Source organism: Diachasma alloeum, unplaced genomic scaffold (assembly GCF_001412515.2).
Source record: "Diachasma alloeum isolate Michigan unplaced genomic scaffold, Dall2.0 Dall_scaffold_00472, whole genome shotgun sequence".
NCBI classification, from domain to species: Eukaryota; Metazoa; Arthropoda; class Insecta; order Hymenoptera; family Braconidae; genus Diachasma; species Diachasma alloeum.
The window spans coordinates 439235-461367 of record NW_021680605.1 but is presented as its reverse complement, the minus strand read 5'-3'; the positions used below and the strand labels follow the sequence as shown (position 1 = coordinate 461367).

General features: G+C 35.5%; 1 protein-coding gene across 7 annotated transcripts in view; it reads right to left on the bottom strand.

Moving 5' to 3' along the window:
• Positions 1 to 1104: 1104 nt before the first annotated feature.
• LOC107042470 (sterol O-acyltransferase 1) overlaps positions 1105 to 22133 on the bottom strand; it is a 24309-nt gene continuing 3280 nt past the window's right edge. For 2 of the 7 annotated variants that reach the window (XM_015263523.1, XM_015263522.1), the window contains 6 exons: positions 20091 to 20463; positions 16627 to 16706; positions 14240 to 14376; positions 4761 to 5387; positions 2800 to 3073; positions 1105 to 1627 (listed from right to left, as the gene is read on the bottom strand). In XM_015263523.1, the coding sequence (XP_015119009.1) occupies positions 1172 to 1627; positions 2800 to 3073; positions 4761 to 5387; positions 14240 to 14376; positions 16627 to 16706; positions 20091 to 20097 (1581 nt within the window). In that variant the 5' untranslated portion in view covers positions 20098 to 20463 and the 3' untranslated portion in view covers positions 1105 to 1171. Of the gene's footprint in view, positions 1628 to 2799; positions 3074 to 4760; positions 5388 to 7824; positions 8145 to 14239; positions 14377 to 16626; positions 16707 to 18260; positions 18338 to 20090; positions 20464 to 21299; positions 21326 to 22133 lie in introns of those variants that run through there. The other 5 variants (XM_015263526.1, XM_015263525.1, XM_015263524.1 and 2 more) reach the window with 4 other exon arrangements.

Genomic DNA, 22133 nt, shown 5'->3' with positions numbered 1-22133 from the left:
ACTCACTCCATAATTGAGTGACACCATGATTTCGAAATGAAGTCGATTTCGGGTGATTTCAGCGATAATTTCATGATTTCAAATGATTTCTTTAATTCACAATCAGTGATTTCAGGAAAATAAAGTTAATAAATAATAAGGGTGGGGCAAAACGGGTTGTGTCAAATAATGAAAATCAAAACTGGCAATAATAACGAATTCGTTTGATTCCACTCCGCCAATCTTGAGCTAATGACGATGAAAAGTGGTCCATTTTACTATCTTACTGTGGCAGTGAGTACGGCATTTTGTTATCATCGTTGTCAGGTGTGTTTTCATTTCAAAGGCAGGAATTACTTGCACGGGGATTTCATTGATTTCAGACGATTTCACATGATTTCGAAGATCATTTCGGAGAGCTGAAATCACTTGATTTTCGTGATTTCAGAATGATTTCATGCCGGCGTAGCACCGTGATTGCGGGAATGAGTGAATCTGGGAAAAAACAGCCGGAGGAAAAAACAGCTCCGGAAAAAAAGGCGAAATTACATGGGTTTTAACACGTGATCGGTGCGTCGGCTTTTTTTCTGTGGCTTTTTTTCCGCCTACCAGGAATTCTATGGGGTTTCTATAGATTTCGATTGGAATTCTATTGAAAAGTTCTATTTGTTATGTGTGTTGATTCTACTGGATATTCAATAAGAAAAAATCAATAGATTTCGAATTTCTGTTTGAATTTTTCTCTTGTGATTTTTTTATCAGAACCGTTTTGTATTACAGAATTCGAGTGGAAAAAACTTAGAAAATTGATGCCCAAGCATTCATAATTCCGTCTCACTCATATATCGAAATATACTATTCTTGCTTGCCCACAGAATAATTTTTTTTTTAAAAGACTAAATCTATTTTTGCAATAGAAATTTTCAATCTCGGCGCATGCTTCGTATGATTGGCAAAAAAAATCCTTTTTTAATCATTTTTAACAAGCGATGTTTTTAGCTCGAGTAAGACTTATTTGCAAACTCTACTGTTTTTCTCTCAGTGTATGAGAAAATTTCCATAACATTTATTGCAGTGATTCGTATAGACCGATCTTACGGAGAATAAAAACTTACAGAGTTTCTTCAGTCAAAAGTCTTTAATAACTTTATTAATAATTACATAATATATTGTTAAGTTTTCATTACATTTTTTAGATAGATGATACATTAGCTGGAGATGTAATATTACAGAGAATGCTTCTCGGCACAAATGCATCCATAATTTGATCCCCATATCCAGAACAATTGACCCTTGCGAAGTATTCCGATGAATAAAAAGTCAGGAGTGCTCCGTTACCAAATGACAGTAAGAGCCAAAGGAAGAGATTGCCAAAATTTCTAGGTGTTTTTCTTGTTATGTACACGAGGGGATACCCAATTCCCCCGAAAAATAGAAACAGCATTGGGTAGAACAAACGAAAACTGATGCTAAGAATGAATTCATGAAATAGAGCAGATATACCGAAGACAATGAATGTGGCAACGTGCTTGTTCCCTGGAACTATAATTTCGTAGCAATCTTTGTAGAGGTATGTGTACAGCCAATCGTGCACTACTATATTCCAATTTCGGTAGAAAGCGTCAAAGGATGTTGCAGTCCACCAGTCCTGAGAAAGGAAACAGTAATTCGAGAAATTATTCATAAGGATATGAGCAGATCCACGCCAAATCTACGTGTGAAAAAATTTCATAAAAAAAACCTAGCGAATTTGCTAGGCAATTCTATCGAAGCTTCTATTAGTTCTTGGCTGGTTCTATTGAAATGCTGAATATCTATATTATAAAAATCTAAATCGACTTCTGGTGATGAACATTTGGTACGTGAAATTAAGACTTCAAAAATCAAGGTCACAAGGGTCAAAATAAGGGTTATAAGGGTCGTGAGGTTCAGAATGAGGGTCATGAGGATCAGGCTAAGGGTCAGATTAAGGGTCGTGAGGGTCAGAATAAGGGTCTCGAGGATCCAAATAAGGCTCACGAAGATAGAATAAGGCTCACGAGGGTCAGAATAAGCGTCCCATTAAGGGTCCTGAGGATAAAAATAAGGGTCATGAAAGTCAGATTAAGGATTGTGGGTCAGATTAAAAGTCACAATTTTAAGGGTCATAAGGGTCAGATTAAGGATCCAAATAAGGGTAACATGAGTCAAATTGAGGGCCTAAATAAGAGTCACAAAGATCAGATAAAGGGTCACAAGGGTCGGAGTAAGGGTCCAAGTAAGGGTTATGGGGGTCAAAAAACAAAGGTCAGAAATTAAGGGTCACCAGGGTAAAAACAAGGGTGGACGAGGGTTATAATGTGGGTCAGATTAAGGATTCAAATAAGGTCATAAGGGTCAAAATAAGGGTCTCTAGATCTATATTATAAAAATCAAAATGGACTTCTGGTGATGAAAATTTGGTACACGAAATTAAGACTCAAAAATTATAAAATGAGGGTCACGAGGGTCAAATTAAGGGTCATAAGGGTGAGAATAAAGATCATGAGGGTCACATGGAGATCATAGGGGGGTTGGCGAGCGGAGCGAGCAGGGGTCGTAGCCCACTAGTATCTCCTATTATTTATCTTCAGTATGATTTTTTGAATGAAACATGATTATTTCTTCAATTATGTAATGGAAATAGATGAGTAATTCCTAACGTTTTCCAAATTAAAAATATAGTATATAATTAACCAATGTAAAAATACAAAAAAGGATGTATCATTTTTTGTATATAGCGAAATGCACAAATAGGTTCAAATACTCTAAATTAAAAAAACATTGCTTCAAGAATCTCACCCTATAAAACATTCTGTCACCGAATTTAAGTAATTCTGCCCAGGCGTTGAACCATGCATGAAGGAGACAGTAGAATCCACACATGTACATGCCCATTCCCGGCAGCATTGAGTTGAATAATTTCGGTGTGAAATTACGCACGGTGATTGGGTCCCTCCCATAATCACCATATGTTGGAGAGATGAATCGTTCGTACAAAAATGCAACAAAGAACATGACGAAGATGACTTCAACAAAACAAGAAACCACGAAACTCCATCTAATTGTTCTCGTTCTAAAAAAAATCCCAATTATGTTTATTAAATCATTGTTTAAAATCATGGAAAAAATTGCAGCATTTGGAGAAAGGTCAGCATTGCGTCGTCACAATGCACAATATATAGGCGTCATAGCGTGACAAGAAGCAGATTTTCTTGATTGTCTGTAATTTATCAATTTGCCATGATTTATCAACATGACAAAAATACAAGTTTTAGGCTCGGCTCCATTATCTGCCGAACGTTATCTAGATTGCTTTTTTTCCAATTTTTATTTCAAAATTTAGACTCGATGCCCCGTCACTCAGAGATCCCCGCAAATTATGAATTTCTATTGAAAAAAGAGTTTAAAAAATTCTGAACATTTTGAAAGAACGTTTTTAATTAATATTAAGGAATGGGTTCAATAGAGGAGATAATAATGAATAATGTATAATTACCGTGACCAATGGCGGGCTATCAGTCACCACCACGGAGGGAGGAAAGACGAAGTAATAAATCCTTTGACATAGCGCAACCAGACGATTGTACGAAAAAAAGCTCCTTGAAAAATTTTGTATTATTTTTAAGAATTTTTTTATCACACTTTCCCGATGAACTACTAATCACTTACACCAATCTCCTCAATTGAAAATTGTACTGTCTGTTAGCTGTCACTTTTGTCGGGGGCGCAAAAAACGGAAGAAAGAATCATATTCCTGTTTTCAATTCCTGACAAAAGTGACAGCTGATCGCCAGAACAATTTGCAGTGGAGGAGATTGGCGTAAGTGATTAGTAATTCATCGTAAAAGTGTGATCAAAAAATTCTTAAAAATATTACAAATTTTTTCAAAAAGCCTTTTTTCGTACAATCGTCTTGTTGCGGTATGCCAAAGGATTTATTATTTCGTCATTTCTCCCTCATGGTGGCGACTAACAGGACGCCATTTGCCATGGTAATTATACATTATTCATATCTCCTGTATTGAAATAATTCCTCAATATTAATTAAAAACGCTCTTTTAAAATTTTCAGAATTTTTTTCCTTTTTTTTAAATCTAAATTTAGAATGCTCGGGTGTCCCTGAGGGATGGGGCATCAAGTCGAAATTTCGAGATAAAAATCGAACAAAACAACAATTTAGATAACGTTCGGCAAATAATGGAGCCGGCCCTTAAGCTGTTCAACTATCATATTCCCTTCTAGCTCTCGGAAATTGGAATTACAGAATTATTGGAATACAGTGTGTTCGAAAAAGTGCGGCCACATTACAGTAAACCCTCCGTAAGTGCTCAGCTCCGGGGGTTAGTATTCTGCTAACTAGCACTTATGCTGGCGCCCTTCTTCTGGTAGTGAAGGAGTGAGAGCGCCGCAGTTAGAAAGAGATGAATGTAAGACCGTTGGTGGGGGAAAAGCCACAAGAGATTGTCGTAAAAAGATACGACGGAGATGACGAAGGAACACCTTATATTCATTGAAATTTATACAAAACTGATGGATATAGTAAAAAGGGACCACAGCAATAGTGCTTTCAAGACCCCAGAACTTATACGTTTTGCATCAAAGTAATACATAGTACCTTTGAAGATATTTCAATTCAAAGGTTATACCAATCATTACCAAACGATTTTAAAGATGGTTTTGAATACTAAATGTGGAATAAATGAATTTACCCGGCTAACTATATTCATTTCAATTGTAGAGGGTTTACTGCAGAAGTTTACCTTGGATAATTGTCTCGATAAACAAGTGTCGGTGCAAACATGAAATACAGGAACTTGGAGAATCCAGGGAATTTCATTTCTTTTCCCTCTGCATGTGGTTTATAGGAAATCACTCTAGGACTTGTGCTCCTCACAAAAGCATGAATTTTCATCATCATTCGCACCTGTTCCATCGTAATTACCAGTGCAGATGGGGGTGGAAATTTGGCTGACAATACAGCCTGGGCTGGGATGTACAGAAAGGCTGACTGGTATGCGATCAACATTGATAACCATATGTAGTCCCAAATTTCCAGAACCACTGAATTCGGTTGAAACTTCACTCGTTGATGAGCCCAGAAGCTGTGAAATACATAAACTGCGAATGATGACAGGGTCATCAGAAGCCAAATCTTGATGACTTGTGTGAATTGATCGAAACCAATGAATATCGTGAGGAACCCTAACTGCACCGTTCCAGTTTCAATGAGATCGTGCGAAATTGTGTGCAAGAATAAGAGAAATAATATTGCTGCCCAAACATTGTAGACGGCCTTCATATGTTTGCTTTCGTTGAACAGATCCGTCAGCAATGAATTTCGTGTTTGAAAGCACTTCTCGGGGAGCTTTCCATGCTCTTGCGTAGGCCTATAAATATAGGTATAAATTATAATAAAAGAAGTGGTGAATTGCATTGTTTACAAATGGAAAATAGATTAAACTCGACTGCCACTACAGAAATGACATATTCACTTTTGTACGTTTCGTAATTTTTTGTAGTTAATTCGGGTTTGAATTTGATGATTAACAAATCGTTCGAATCAAAAGCAACTGTAAAAAATAGAATTTTCAATAAAATTCGGTGAATAACACATGGAATTTACGATTTTCTCTCGAACTTTTTCGGGTAACCAGACCGATAGGTAGACGATTCCAACTTTTTTTTAGTATTCTACAAGAAATATAGGTCAAGATCACTAACAGAGACTTTTTTCATAAATTTCATAAATTCCATCTTCTGTCCTCAAACCATCTAAATTGAACAAATATCAACTAATTTAGGAAAAAACTCACACACAGGTCTACAAGAAAGACTTTCACACACACAAACAGTGACCAGACGCCCAGACTTTCTGTCTTCAAACTTTGTTCTTCCTACAACTATCAAACTAAGTTTGACTGTAAATCTTACAAAAAAAAACCAGGTAAATATGGTTTACTTATTCCATACCAATATGTCGAAGGATGTAGGACTAAAAATAATTTAATACAACATTTGGTGAACTATGGCATTTTAAAGAAGGAAATAACCTGTCCAACCTGTGGACATAATATGAGGTTAAACCCTCGGAATAACTCGTACAGATGTCAGAGACTACTGCCAAACAATCAAAAAGGCGAATTTAATAATAAATGCAACACCAAAATCAGTGGCTTTGTGAATACAATCTTTTTCAGTAGCAAAGTAGACATCCAGACATATTGTAGATTTATTATTTATAAAATCTATATCAATCCCACTCAGAGGTTTCTCCAAACTCAACTAAACTTAAGTCACAATGCAATAGTTAAATTGAACAAGGTATTCAGATATATCTGCAAAGTAGCATATGACCGAAAGTTCAAAAAAATTGGAGGGTTAAACAGTATTGCAGAAATAGACGAGACGAGGATTGGACCAGGTGAAAAATAAATAAAAAAACTGCCAAAGGCTATTGGGTTTTTGGAGGTGTTGCGAGGAATACACACAAGAAATTCGCAATTGTTACGAACAATAGAACAAAGGAGACTCTGCTAGAACATATTCCAGACCATGTTCTACCAGGCACCACTATTTATACTGATGGCTGGTTGGCCTACCGAAGTCTGCTGGAGCATGGATTCCAACACCAATACGTCAACCACCGATTCAACTTCGTAGATCCTGAAAAAGGAACCCACATACAGACAGTTGAAAGAATGTGGGGTTTAATGAAAAAATATATATCCCAGACGCTGGAGGCAAAAAGGAATATTTTTAACAATATTTTGCTGAATACCAGTTCATGGAAGATCATTATGAACATCAAAGACTTCCGGCCTTAGGGGAAGCGTTGAAAAATACCACCTACGATCAAATAATCCAAGCTACCAGCACTGTCATAAGAAGAACCGCAGCACTAGATATCAATGAATAACTTGTTTAGAAAAATAATTTTATATCTCATAGAGTTGAAAAAAAAGGTTGAGACAGAAAAAAAAGAAAAAGTCTTAAAAAATTGTTACATAGGGGCTTCTCAATGAGTAACACATTTAATTGTGAAGAAATTAAAGGGTGTTAATCCCTAGATACTCATAATAGTAGAATTAAAAATGATTTTAGTTCATTTTAAATTGTAAATTTCATTAAAATTAAATTACCTTAAGAAGGGAGGCGGAGGTGTATTGAGTATCGTCGTGACTTTACAAGATCCTTACCCATGAGACAATTAAGTGTTAGCTAACAAACACTAGCCTAATTGCCATTGAGGACAGAAGAGCCGAAAGGGTTTGGGTGAAAATCCCGTTTCGTGGACATTTCAACCTCATGGTTGAGACAGCCCTGAAACAAGAAATTTTTGGACTCTGGGCCCCACTGCATACACGTCGCGGGTCTGTCAGCATGACGGAACGTGGGGAGCGCGATATAGTAACAATTAAACATTTAAATCATTTGAAATTAAATAATTGGAAAAAAAGCCATTGATAGTGATCTTGACCAAAATATAATAGAAATTGTATTACAAATTTTCATTTTTGATAATAAAACTAATGCACAATAATACAATGATTTTCTTATTTTTTATTGATGAACATTTTGAACATAAAAATTTTTTCGCGAGGTACAGTGTTGGCCCTCAGTGACGGTGTCAGTAGTTAGACAACAATCACGCAGTGTTGACGGAACAATGTGGAAAACAGTCAACAGGACAAATAAACACGATTACAATTAGTATCTGTTCGATTATTATTATCAAAAAGGATCACTCTTCATTTTTAAATATGCAGAAGAATGAATTTGATTGAATAACCATTAAATATGACCGTCTATCTACTGGTAACCCACCGTCTATCTTCTGGTCAGTCGCCTATCTATTGGGTGTTTGGGCGGTATCCCACTTTTTCGTCATTTTATCATTTATTCCTTCATTGCTTCTGTTATGTACAAAAATTTTGATTTTTTTCTCTTGGGTTATAAAATTTTCTTTCATATTAAATTTATTCACGAGTTAAAATCCTGAACTTTGCTCGCTCGTCGTCCACCGAATTCACCAACTATGCACATTCCCTACAACCATACACATCTAAACTGCCCACTAACAGGCACCTGTGTCCAGAAGTTGCTGTCTTCAGCACATTCTGGACGAACATTCGTCGCCTGCACTACATCTAAAAACCTGTTAATAGACAGTCCCACCTGCGGAGCTATAACGAGCCCCGTGGGATTCCAGTAATTTTAATTTTCGCGATCAAAAAAAATTTACGTCACGTCTCCGTCACTCATCCCCTAGTAATTCTATTAATGGATTACTAATAAATAGAGCTCTATCAAGTTGATAGTCCTAGGTGCTTCAAAAGAGGGGAGAACAATCTCAAAATTAGGCGCTTTTTCGGCACTTTTTGGTGCTGTCAATTTTTTTTTTGTCCTATAATAGGAAAATCAAAAAGTACGTTTTGAGGATTTCAGCGTCAAGCCAGCGGACCAAAATGGGAAAAATCCATGGCAAAGGAATCAGGTACATCGCATAATTAGGCGCTTTTTTAGTGCTTTCAGATATCCCGAAACTTTTTTCAAAAATATAAAAAAAAATGTTGAGAATACATGGAGAATGAAAATCGTGAGCAAGAATGGAATGGATGTGGGGCTGGTGGTATAAATTGTCACCCGAATTGAGCGCTATCGATTGTGGATGAGAAAAAAATTGATGCTTGCAACCTTGCGAGCTCATAAGCTCAAATAGTGCAGGTCAAGAGACAATGTTAATGGAAGCATTATGAGATGTCGCCAAATATCTCCAATAATTCCAAATATTAGGCGCTCACCATTTCTGATGACCAATTAATTGGTGCTTGTGTCAATGGAAGCTCGCAAGTCGAAATAATGCAAGTCAAAATACAGTGTCAATAGAGTCAGAACTTGAGGGCTCAAAATGTCTGTAATGACTCCAAATATTAGGCGCTCGCCATTTTTGATGACCAGTTGATTGGTGCTTGTGTCAATGGAAGCTCACAATGCCAAATAAAGAAAATCACAACACAGTGTGTCAATGGAGTCATAACTTGAGGGCTCAAAATGTCTGTAATGTCTCCAAATATTAGGCGCTCACCAGTTCTGATGACCAATTAATTGGTGCTTGTGTCAATGGAAGCTTGCAAGTCTAATTAAATAAAGTTAAAACTCAGTGTCAATGGAGTCATAACTTGAGGGCTCAAAATGTCTGTAAGGACAAAGGAAAAAAAGTCAAGATACAGTATCAATGGGGCCTTTTCTGATATTGGACAATGTCTTCTATGCTCCAATGTATTAGGCGCCCTCCATTTCTGATAGCTGATTAATTGGTGCTTGTGTTGATGCAAGCTCGCCAGATCCAAAAAGATAAAATTAAGATATACTGTCAATGGGGGCATTCTCTGATATCGAACAATGTCTCATGTACTCCAGAGTATTAGGTGCTCGTCATTTCTGATGGCTCATTAATTGGTACTTGTATCAATGCAAGCTCCAAGATCCAAATGAAGGAAGTTAAAATACAGTGTCAGTGGAAGCTTTCCTATTATGACTCCATTGACACTGTGTTTTGACTTGCATTATTTGGACTTGCGGCTCCCATTGACACAAGCACCAATTAATTGGTCATCAGAAATGGTGAGCGCCTAATATTTGGAGTCATTACAGACATTTTGAGCCATCCTATTATGACTCCATCGACACTATATTTTGACTTGCATTATTTGAACTTGTGCGCTCCCATTGACACAAGCACCAATTTATTGGTCATCAGAAATGGTGAGCGCCTAATATTTGGAGTCATTGCAGACATTTTGAGCCATCCTATTATGACTCTATTGACACTGTGTTTTGATTTGCATTATTTGAACTTGTGCGCTCCCATTGACACAAGCACCAATTTATTGGTCATCAGAAATGGTGAGCGCCTAATATTTGGAATTATTACAGAAATTTTGAGCCATCCTATTATGACTCCATTGATACTATGTTTTGACTTTTACTATTTGGACTTGCGAGCTTCCATTGACACAAGCACCAATTTATTGGTTATCAGAAATGGTGAGCGCCTAATATTTGGAGTCATTACACACATTTTGAGCCCTCAAGTTATGACTCCATTGACACTCTGTTTTGACTTTCATTATTTGTACTTGCGAGCTTCCATTAACACGAGCACCAATTAATTGGTCATCAGAAAAGGTGAGCGCCTAATATTTGGGGTCATTACAGGCATTTTGAGCCATCTTATTATGACTCCATTGACACTGTTTTGACTTGCATTATTTGAGTTTGTGCGCTCCCATTGACACAAGCACCAATTAATTGGTCATCAGAAATGGTGAGCGCCTAATATTTGGAGTCATTACAGACATTTTGAGCCATCCTATTATGACTCCATTGACACTGTGTTTTGATTTGCACTATTTGAACTTGTGCGCTCCCATTGACACAAGCACCAATTTATTGGTCATCAGAAATGGTGAGTGCCTAAAATTTGGAATTATTACAGAAATTTTGAGCCATCCCATTATGACTCCATTGACACTGTGTCACTCCATTCACTCCATTCACTTTTATTATTTGTTTTGCGAGCTTCCATTGACACAAGCACCAATTAATTGGTCATCAGAAATGGTGAGCGCCTAATATTTGGAATTATTGGAGATATTTGGAGACATCTCATAATGCTTCCATTAACCTTGTCTCTTGATCTGCACGATTTGAGCTTATGAGCTCGCAAGGTTGCAAGCACCAATTTTTTTCTCATCCACAATCGATGGCGCTTAATTCGGGTGATAATTTATACCACCATCCGCACATCCACTCCATTCTTGCTCACGACTGTCATTCTCCATGTATTCTCAAAAAAAATTTTTTTTTCATATTTTTGAATTGATTTTTTTCGGGATATCTGAAAGCACTAAAAAAGCGCCTAATTATGCGATGTGCCCCATTCCTTTGCCATGGATTTTTCCCAAATCGATCCGCTGGCTTGACGCTGAAATCCTCAAAACGTAATTTTTGACTTTCCTATTATAGCACCAAAAAAAAAATTGACAGCAACAAAAAGCGTCTAATTTTGAGTTTGTCCCCCCCTCTTTTGGAGCACCTAGGTCGGCCAACTTGACAGAGCTAATAAATAGGGCTTTTAACCGGAATTTAGTGACCAACATTTGCGATATGATTTTGGGAATACTGTATAACGCGATCAATTACGCCCATCGTCGTAGATCGCGTCTGCATACGTGACTCTGTGCTGATCCTCGCAGTTACGTGTGTTCAGAGCAAGGACTCAAATTGTGATCAATTAAATCATCAACCAATAATTTTATTCTGCATTTAATTAACGGAACGTGAGACAGTTCAGTATTCTATTTGGGTTAATACCGCACATAAAGAAACCAGTTTCATCACACCACCGATCGATCGAGGAAAACAAACCTTATCAACTCAAGTGAGGAATTTTAATATATTGTGAAGGGTTAGCCCATTAGAAATTATCCTATAAAATCATAGTTTCCGTTTTGTTGAAGTCATCTAGTTCTCTAGTTAATCGAGTAAAGAATACGAAATTGGTCTGTTTTCGAAGATCTCTTCTCTCTCTCTTAGTCGTAATATAAATAAAAGAAAGCAAATCCCAATCGGGCTATCTAAAATATTAAGAGAATTTTTAAATGTGAGAGATTGGAAACATTTGTAGCCCATTTAATTTGCGTTTAGTTCAAATAAAAAGAATTATTGTTATTCATGATTCGAACAATCTTTAAATTATTAATTTTGATATTCGTGTCACCTTAATTGCTGTCCATTCGAACTAATGGACGAGATGTGCAGAGCACTTCATAGGTAAGAATCTAAATTAGATGGAGTCGAGTTCCAACGCAAGTAGTAAGTCGTTGAAATTCTATTCCATAAAACATGCGATCAAACAGACCTTCGTCTGTTTATCACACTTCCACTTGAAATCATTGTTTTCCCATAATTTATATATTTCTTCAGGTATAGAACCCATCGTTGGCGTCTTTCGGTGATTTATCAAGTTTTAATCTCTTGACGGACCTCAAATTATTCTTAACCCCTCACGTACAGGCTCGGTATGTCATACCGACCCATGCAAAAACGCACGGCTCTTTTCAAAATTGAATATTTCCAAAACTATGGCAGATAATACAATCGGACTAATACCATTGGGAAGGTGAATACTATAGCTTCGATTATATATTTTATTTATAATTTTTCATTGATCAGAAAATATGGGATGCGAAGAGTATTGAGCGTGTGGTAGACTTGGTATCAGAAAGGCCCCGTACGTGAGGGGTTAAGGGGTAACAGAAGGCCAACGTTTCCTCCAAGTTTTCAAACAAATTTCCTGCTCAAAGTTATTAATATTTTTCGAACCCAAAGCACATTGATCTTCATCGTCACCTCCTGTAGATTAATGTGCTTCAATTTGTAAAAATATCGTTAACTTTCGGCATGAAATTTGTTCAAAAATTTGGAAATTTAGCGGCTGTTACTACCTTTGGCGCTTACCGCTATGCGCGCATTTTAAGTGTGGTCGTGAATGTAGCAACATTGTCGCTCGAGAGGTCGCCAAGGACTCACTCGCACCGGACGGCGCAGCCCCACTTTTCTGTTCATCCGACGTTTCTTTTCTTTTTTTTGCTAAACAAATTTCCCGAGATAACACGCCGAACGCCAATGCTTAATAAAAGGATTGACCTAGGAACTCTAATATTTTCAGAATTCTTAAGCGTTGAAAAACGCGCTAAAATATTTAAAAAACCAAAAACGGCGGCGCAGCGCCCATTGAGCGAATGATCAAGGATTAACTGTCTATCTATTGGTCTGGTTACCCTACACTGAGAGCAAAACAACAGAGTTCTCACGCAAGTCTTACTTGGGCCAAAAAAATCGTTTGTTAAAAATGATCCAAAAAGGATTTTTTTTGTGCCAAACATGCGAAACATGCACCGAGATTGAAAATTTTTGTTGCAAAAATAGATTCATTGAATAGGTTTTTTTTGACCGTTGTAATTATTTTCAAAATTCAGATGACAACCCGTTGGCCTAAGCGGTTTGCAGCAATTTTAGAAACGTAAAAATGGAGTTGAAGTTGAAGAATTCTTTGTGATGGCCCAACGTTTCGTCTTGCAGGGAAGACCTTATCAGGGGCTTCTTTATTAATCCAATGCTCTAGATCATTACAAATCAAACAAATTAAACTAGAGAAAAACCTATTGCTCTAACAACAAAAATTTAAAACCTAAAGAATTCTTTAACTTCAACTTCATTTCTACCTTTCTAAAATTGCTGAAGACCACTTAGGCTAACCGGTTGTCATCTGAATTTTGGAAAAAGTAGGTTGTCTTTTCAAAAAAAATTTAGTCTGTGCAAGGGAGAAATGTAATTTCTAGCACTATTTCTTTATTATTCGATGCCCCATACGTATTTTGCCCTCGGAAAATGCTCGTCTTTTATTAACCGAGGGATATTAGTTTGTCGTTTCGGCTATTCAACAATCACAGACAAAAAATGAATTCTCAAATGAAATAAGAATAATTTTTTTTTATCATTATTTTACATCGCTTCAACCCGGTTAGGATATACTGCGATGATGATCAAGACTTTAAAATGGTTAGATCGCACCATTCTACCCGACCGGGATTTGAACTCGGAACGTTTCGCATGTGAGGCAAGGAACGTTTCGCTCGGACGAAAAAATTCAATAGAAAAACCTATCGAATTCGTTAGAAAATTCTATTGAATTTCTATTGAACTGTTCTATTAGTTTTTGGCCGATTTTATTGAAATGTTCAATAGAAAATATTCAGTAGAAAAAGTCAATAGAATACAATTTTTCTAGATAACTTATTCTGTTGAGATATTTTCTATAGAATTTCCTCGGCTCAAATTTTCTAAGTTTTTTCGTTTGATTTTCTTGATGAGAAGAAAAGAAAAGTAGAATGAAAAAAAATTAGAAAATTTGAGTGGAGCAAATTCTATAGAAAATATATGAAAAGAATAAGTTATACAGAAAAATCGAATTCTGTTGACTTTTTCTATTGAATGTTTTCTATTGAACATGTCAATAGAATCTGCCAAAAAATAATAGAAAGTTTAATAGAAATTCAACAGAATTTTCTAACGAATTCGATAGGTTTTTCTATTAAATTTTTTCATACGTGCGTTTTTCTTTCAGCGTACATACATGTCCGGACATTGCTTCTCTCTAGTAAAAGAATCATACTTTTTGTCTGCATGTAAGGTGTTTCCTGCAGCTTTTCCTATGGGCCCAGCGGGTACAATCCTTTCGATTCTCTCCACGGCTTCCGTCACTATGTCGTTGAGCCGATTTCTGACTTCATCGAGGATTTCTCGTAGTTTCTGAATGTAAAAACATAGCGAAGTGGAGAATAAGATGAAGCGATTGGGATAAAGGAATGAAGGTCAATATAAAGGTCAGACATACAAGGTCTCATATTCTTTCGGAAATTTTGCATTCCAATATTTCTGATCAATTAAAATTGAACTGATATTGACCAAGGATAGCCAAATTTGTAATATTTTATTAAGGTTAATATTGTAGCCTTTAATTAGATTATGACGACATGGGTCGTCAACCCGTAATTTATTTTTTGTTTGTAAAATTTGTTTTTCATTTTTTAATGAAAATCAAGACCTTCTTCTCAGGCAAAATTGTTAAAAATTAGCCTCTAGGAGACTTCTCTCGTCCATGAGAATCGGGAAAGGAAATACTCCAAACCTTTTCGAATTCTAATACCATTTGTCATCTCCGACGGGCATAACTCCACGACAACGGGTTGAGTCGAGAAGAGAAGGTTCTGAGAAAAATCTCTTAGGACCAAATAACATCCAGACCATCCCGTTCAGGCCATTGAAAAGGGGGATTGGACGATGGCGTTCCTCTACGAAGCCCGTGCTTTTCAAATGGGAGCAGAAGATGTCTTCAACCGAGTATCCATTGCCATCAACCACCGAACAACTATGGTCCAGGGTACCCTGACGCGAGGAACGACCAGAGGGAGAAGCTCCCCCTTGTCTGACGAGCAAAACCTACAGGAAGTCAGCGAGGGATACTCGAATGTGAATAATATTCCAACGTTGGAAATAATTCACGACATTTAATCTAAAATAAGCTTTAAAATATCGAGAATATTGATTTATATCCGTTTAGGAGTTTTTGGGAAATAATTTTCATGTGAATTAGGTGCGTAGAATATTCTAGCGTTTAATACTTCTGTTAGAACTTCGATATCCAATCAAATTCAGTGTCTTATGAATTTGGGGGAGGTTCCTCCCCCAAAACAAGATCAAGCAGGCATATCGGTTGAACCCACTGAAATGTAGTATATACTACATTTCAATGGTTGAACCGGCCCAAGCATGAGGAGAGACGTCTCCTAGCCAACGCGAGATGTAGTCGCAAAATAGTACTGTTCGCCAGATTGGCATTTATTTTGTATATTTTGAGTTAAATTTATCATTTTTTATTATGGAGGTTGCTGTCTATCCTGGAGCAGGTGGTTTCTCACAAATCGAAAGGTGCGCAGAGCCGAATGGTTATTAAATTTGAGTAAAATTGTAAAATTATAGCCTTTGTCTTGGCTATTCTTGAGAAAGCGTCCAAGATGGCGTCTTTTCTAATTTTGCATTATATTTTCTTGAGTTGAGGCAGTTGTGATCAACTCCTCTTATATTTTTTCGATTTTTGATGATTACTTTTGGTAAATTTATGAGTACAATATTGAAATTCATTAGTTCTGATTAATTTTTGTGTGAAAATAAAATGTGATAAATTGAATTCATTGTATTTTGAGGTGACGTATCGACCCTCAACTGAATATCTATCCATATTATGGATATTTCATCATAATTTTGAGAATAATGAGGAATTATAACCCTTATTCAACTTTCCTGTAAATTTCATCATTTTTCTTTGTGTGAAATTATATTTGATTATTCTTGTTAAATTGTGTGTTCTCATTGTGTGAGTGTGGAAGGTAAAATTGCAGGCTGGGAGTATCGTCCTCCCTCCTCCTTGTAACAAGTAGAGTCTACTCTGATACCTAAGCTACCAGCCATTGTAATTTTGTTAAAATTGTTGAAAATTCTAAATCGAGAGGAGTCGATGCACTCTCGAAAAATAATCCATCGACTGGCGTCCAACACACTAAAATTTCAATTAAAAATAATTCTATTCTTTATCCTAAGTTTTTCCCCGAACGTCACAAAATAACATCATTTGAAATTTGTTGAGTACTTAAGTATCATCAATTCAAATATTCAAATTTTCAACTATTTTATCAATCAATAATTGAGGTAGGAAGATTGAAGATTACTTATGTAATCGAAAATCCCCTTTTAAGAAATTTGAATTATTCACTTAGTAGTAAATTCACAGTTTCAGATCAACAAATTTTAAATACATCGTTATTCGTAAAAAATCAGATTATTAATATTATGTTATTTGAAAAATTGAATCAACATATTTTAAACATTCATTAATTTATGGGGAAAATTCTTGTAATATTACAGAAATTTAATATTGATGGGGATCCCTGATATTGACTTATTTCATTTTGCAAATTCACCCCTCTTGAATGCGTTTCTCACCTGCATGCGCTCTTTAACATCTTCTGTGGGCATCGAACTGGGTGTCTGCCTGGTCAATAGCCGGTGTTCATTCACACTACCTGAAAGTATCAGAAAAACAAAGAAAAAGGTCATTGACGGCACATGAAAAAGGCGCGTGACCCCTCTTCAAGATATCATGGGAAGAATGATCTTATGCTATGATATTTCATTAATGCAGTGCTGATACTATCAACTCAATGATGTTGATCATAAAATGTAAAATTAAAGTAGTATAAACACAACTTGAATTTTGAAGATTAAAGTCTGAAATAAATTCGAAACGAAAATTATATAAATAGAAAAATTCTGGGTGAATTTGTGCTTAATCGGCATTCATATTTCATTAGTGCAGTGTTGAAACTATCAACTCAATGATGATGAAAGAATATAATATTAAAGTAGTATAAACACAACTTGAATTTTGAAGATTAAAATGTGAAATAAATGCGGAACGAAAAGTATGTGATTAAAAAGATTCTGAGTGAATTTGTGCTCAATCGGCAGTCTAGTATTATTGATGATAATTCATCTAGAAGTGCAAAAATAACACCGTCTTATGAAAAAATAAACTTCTTGAGATTAGGGAGAAAATAAAAATCTAGAAAAAATCTCGGAAAATTAGAACAAAAATAAATGAAAATTCTAGGCCTAATTTAAAAATTATCTTCAGTGTCAAACTTTTGTAATAAATAATTTATATTTCTACATGCCCGAAATGGCGTGTTATATGGAAAAACACCAATCAAACAAGAGACTATTGTTTAAAAAAGTAATTGAAGAATGAATTCGAGGAATCAATTTCTTACATTCATCAAAGTTAAAATTCATGGAAAAAATGGTCAATAATAGAAAATTTTTTTTAGCGTTTTGAATTTATTATGCCTCGTTGCATTCATTGACTCAACTGGAGTTTATTCCTACCACTTTAACGTAGTACAAACATGACTTGAATTTTGAAAATTAAAATCTGAAATAAATTCGAAACAAAACTGATATCAATAGAAAAATTCAGGTTACATTTGTTCTCAAACGGCAATCTAGTATTATTGATAATAATTAATCTAGAAGTGCAAAAATAGCACAGAGTCTTATGAGAAAATGATCGTTTCGAGGTTAGAGAGAAGATTAAAATCTAAAAAAAATCTCAAAAAATTAGAAAAAATAAATGAAAATTCTATGAACAATTTAACAATTATCGTCAATCTCAAACTTTTGTAATAATTTATGGTTCTGCGTGCCCGAAATGGCGTGTTACATCAAGAAACCCCAGTCAAACAAGAGTCTATTGTTGAAAAAAATTATTGAAGAAAGAATTTAATGGATCTATTTATTACACTCATCAAAGTTCAAATTCATGGGAAAAATGATCAATGATAATTTCTTTTTGCTTTTTGAATTTATTCTCCCTTGTTACACTTAACGACTCAACTGGAGTTGATCCATACTACTTTAGGCAAGGTCACTCAACCCAATTGACTCGTAATCCGCAACAATAGTGCACTGCAATCATCCCGACTGAAAGCTCTCAATGTTAATAAAAATCACACTACAAATACGATACAGAAATGCAAATGAGACATTAAAAGTAACAAAGACCACAAACAGAAACATACTCATGCTTTCAAGGTGTAATCAAATAGTTATTCTCCACTCGCTAAACTTGTTCGCATGCACAATCGCCGAATTTTTCGGAAAGCCGAGTGAGTAGACTTGTCATCAGGTCAACAACACTTCGACTCGATCCAAGTACATTCATAATATAGAACTATAAATAAGGAATCAAATTTCCAGGAAAAGTTACCGTCGAGTATAGCGGCTTATACCGATCGGATAGAGTTGATAAATCGATCATTTTATTCATTTGCGATTGCAATGCATTGCCAATTCGACGCTGATACTGTTATTAATGTAAGATGAGCTGCTATCATGGTGGGATGATAATCATTCAGAAATTGTTGAACAAGGATTAATTATGAAAGTATATAAAGTAATATTCTACTCATTATAATAATATTCTATACTAGGGGGAACGCCCCCTGCTCGCTCCACTCGCCAATCCTCATATGACACCCATGACCCTTATTTAGACCCTTGCGACCCTTCATCTGACCCTCGTGACCCTTATTCTGAACCTCATAACCCTTGTGACTATTGCTTTGACCCTAGCGAACCTTAGTTACTGGCCCCCCATTTCTGACCTTTGTGATCCTTAATCTGACCCTTATGACCCTTTATCTGACACATATGACCTATCATCTAACTCATGAGACCCTTAATCTGACTCTTATAATCCTTATTTTAACCCTCGAGACCCTTATTCCGACCCTTGTGAACCTTAGTAACTGACCCTTCATTTTTGACCTTCGTGTTCCTTAATCTGACCTTGTGACCCTTATTTGGATCCTTAATCTGACCCTCCTTATAACCCTCGTGACCCTTATTTTGACCCTGATGATCTTTAGCTTCTGACTCTTAGTTTTCGACCCCCATGTTACATAACCGGACCCTTGTCACCCTTATTTGAAGCCTTAATCTGACCCTTACGACCCTTGATCTGACACATATGATCTATAATCTGGCTCTTGTGATCCTTAATCTGACACTTATATCTCTTATTTTGACCCTTGAGATCCTTATCTTGACCTTTGTGAACCGTAGTCACTGACCCTTCATTTCTGACCTTCTTAGTCCTTAATCTGACCTTGTGACCCTTCTTTGGATCCTTAATCTGACCCTTATTATAACCCTCGTGACCCTTACTTTGACCCTGATGACCTTTAGTTTCTGGCTCTTGGTTTTTGACCCCCATGTTACTTAACTGGACCCTTGTCACCCTCATTTAAACCCTTAATCTGACCCTTATGATCTTTAATCTGACACATATGACCTGTAGTCTGATTCTTATGCCCCTTAATCTGACACTTATAACTTTTATTTTGACCCTCGTGACCCATATTTTGAGCCTTGAGAACCTTAGTTACTGAACCTGGGTTAATCTCTGGCTAAAACCTGAACAAACCCTGATTAAATCCCGGTTATGCACTGGTCAAACTCTGATTGAACCTTGATTAAACCCGGACGGAAAACGAATTCGAGTCTTGACAGGATCTAAATGTAGAATTATTTGACAGAACGAAATAGTATGCAAAATTTTGATGATATTTGAATTAATGATAGCACTATTACATGAAAAAATGAAAGAAAAGAATAGTGCAATAAGAATGTAAAAAAACAACCAGAAGCAAATTGCTAAGTTATTCACAACAATTACTATACTTTGTTTTATTAAAAAGTGTCATTGTCCACTTGTTTATTTCCTGCGTCCAAAAAAGGGCTTTCAAAAAGAACAAAAATATACAATCGTATTTAGAGAATCCCAACTGAATTTTTCATTGCGAAGACAATCAGATAATACATAAAAACTCAATATTCATATTCATTACCTTTCATTTTTCTGCAGAATTACGTTCCTCTTCTTGAATTAACTTCAAAGTCGCTATTTTTCCTTTCGTTTTTATTCGTTAAGATGCACTTGTTTCCATGACACGATCGATGCCTCTACATTCGCCGCTTTCGATATCTCAAGTGAACTCGGACGGATGTTTTTTGTTCTACCACTTTTTAATCTCTGAATTAATCTACCAAGCCTGAAATTTATCACACTCCGTCAGACATCAATCTTCCCACTTCAATATTTTCGATTCCACCAGCTTTATCAGTCATTGAAGATATGAAGTGTCGCCTTTACTTTTTTTTGTAGAATGTTTATTTCTTGACCACAAAATGAAGTACAATTGTCGATCTCATAAGCAACACCTTTCCGCACGAACAGACAAAATGGAAAGACTAAGAATGACTCCTAAAGTTGAAGTTAATTCCTAATACATAAAATGCTGTTGGACTATTCGGAGGGAGACAAAAAATGTTATGACTAGCGCTAAATGATTAAAGTAGTATGACCATAGCTTGAATTTTGAAGATTAAAATATGAAATAAATTCTGAAGGAAAGTTAATCTGAATGGAAACATTCTGGTTGAGTTTGTGCTCAATCGGCAGTCTAGTATTATTGATAAGAATTAATCTAGAAGTAAAAAAAATACACTCTTGTGAGAGATTAAGTAGCGAAACGGTCAAACGGTTCAAGTCGATTCAACTGTTATTGTTAGTTGAGTTTTTGAAGAATATTTCCGAATCTAAAGAAGATAACGAGATTCTTGTAATTACCTTTTTTCTAGAGCTAAGTGAGAACTACAAAAAAGGTTATGACCAAAATTTTGCTATCTCCCTCAGATTTCGAGCTATTCACTGAAAACTAGCTAATAGTCAAAATCGACTTGAATAGTTTTACAGCTTCGCTACTGAATTTTTTGAGGTTACGGAGAATATTAAAATCTAACACAAATCTCGAAAAATCAGAAAAAATAAATAAAAATTCTGTACCCAATATAAAAATTATCGTCAGTGTCAAACTTTTGTAATAAATAATTTATGTTTCTTGAAGCCTGAAATAGCGTGTTATGTCGAACCACCCTTGTCAAACAAGAGACTATTAATAAAAAAATTCCAGAAATAATTTGATGGATCAATTTCTTGCACTCATCAAAGTTACAATTGGTGGGAAAAATGATCAATGATGAATATTTTTTTTTACTTTTTGAATGTGTTACTCCTCGTTACACTGAACGCCTCAGCTGGAGTTTATTGATACTTCTTTTAGATGTTTCGTGCGAAAAAGGAAAATACCCCCCTTAAAAAATTTATAAAAAAAATATAATATGGGCCAATTCCATATAATTTTCAAATTTATAAAGAAGATATAAAAAAAATATATAAAACATATATTTCATATATTTTTTTTTCTATAAATTGGGCCAATTTAAGAGATTGTTTAATATATTTTTAAAAATATCAATTTTTCCGTATGGGAAGTGACATTCATCTAGAAGTCATATAAAATTTTTATAATCACAATTGAATTATCTATGAATTTTTCTAAAAAAATTTCAGATTTCCTTTTCAAATTATTAACAATGGAAGTCGCTTCTTATACACTCTAAAAAAAGATTACTTCTGATAAGTAGGAAAACTACTTGTATTCAGTACCGAGGCGTTTCTGGAGAAAAGCCAATTTTTTTACTTGGTCCAAGTCGAAAATCGACTGAATACAAGTTTTATGCTCCAAGTACAATTAGCACTGGTGACAAGTACCAACTATACTCATCATCAGTACTGAAAGTACTTGTACTGAGTACCGAGCTGTACTTCTCAAAAGTAGAAAAAATACTTGAGACAAGTAGTAATAGTACTCAAATCCAGTACCAATGGATTTTCGCGGAATATTACAGTAAGATTCATCATACAATGGAGATCGTTGAAAAACGAAGAATTAATGCAAATAAAATTATTGTTTACTGTTCGTTTGCCCCTCAAATGCTTGAAAATTGAAATGTACTGGACTACAGTCCAGTGTAATAAATTCTCGAGC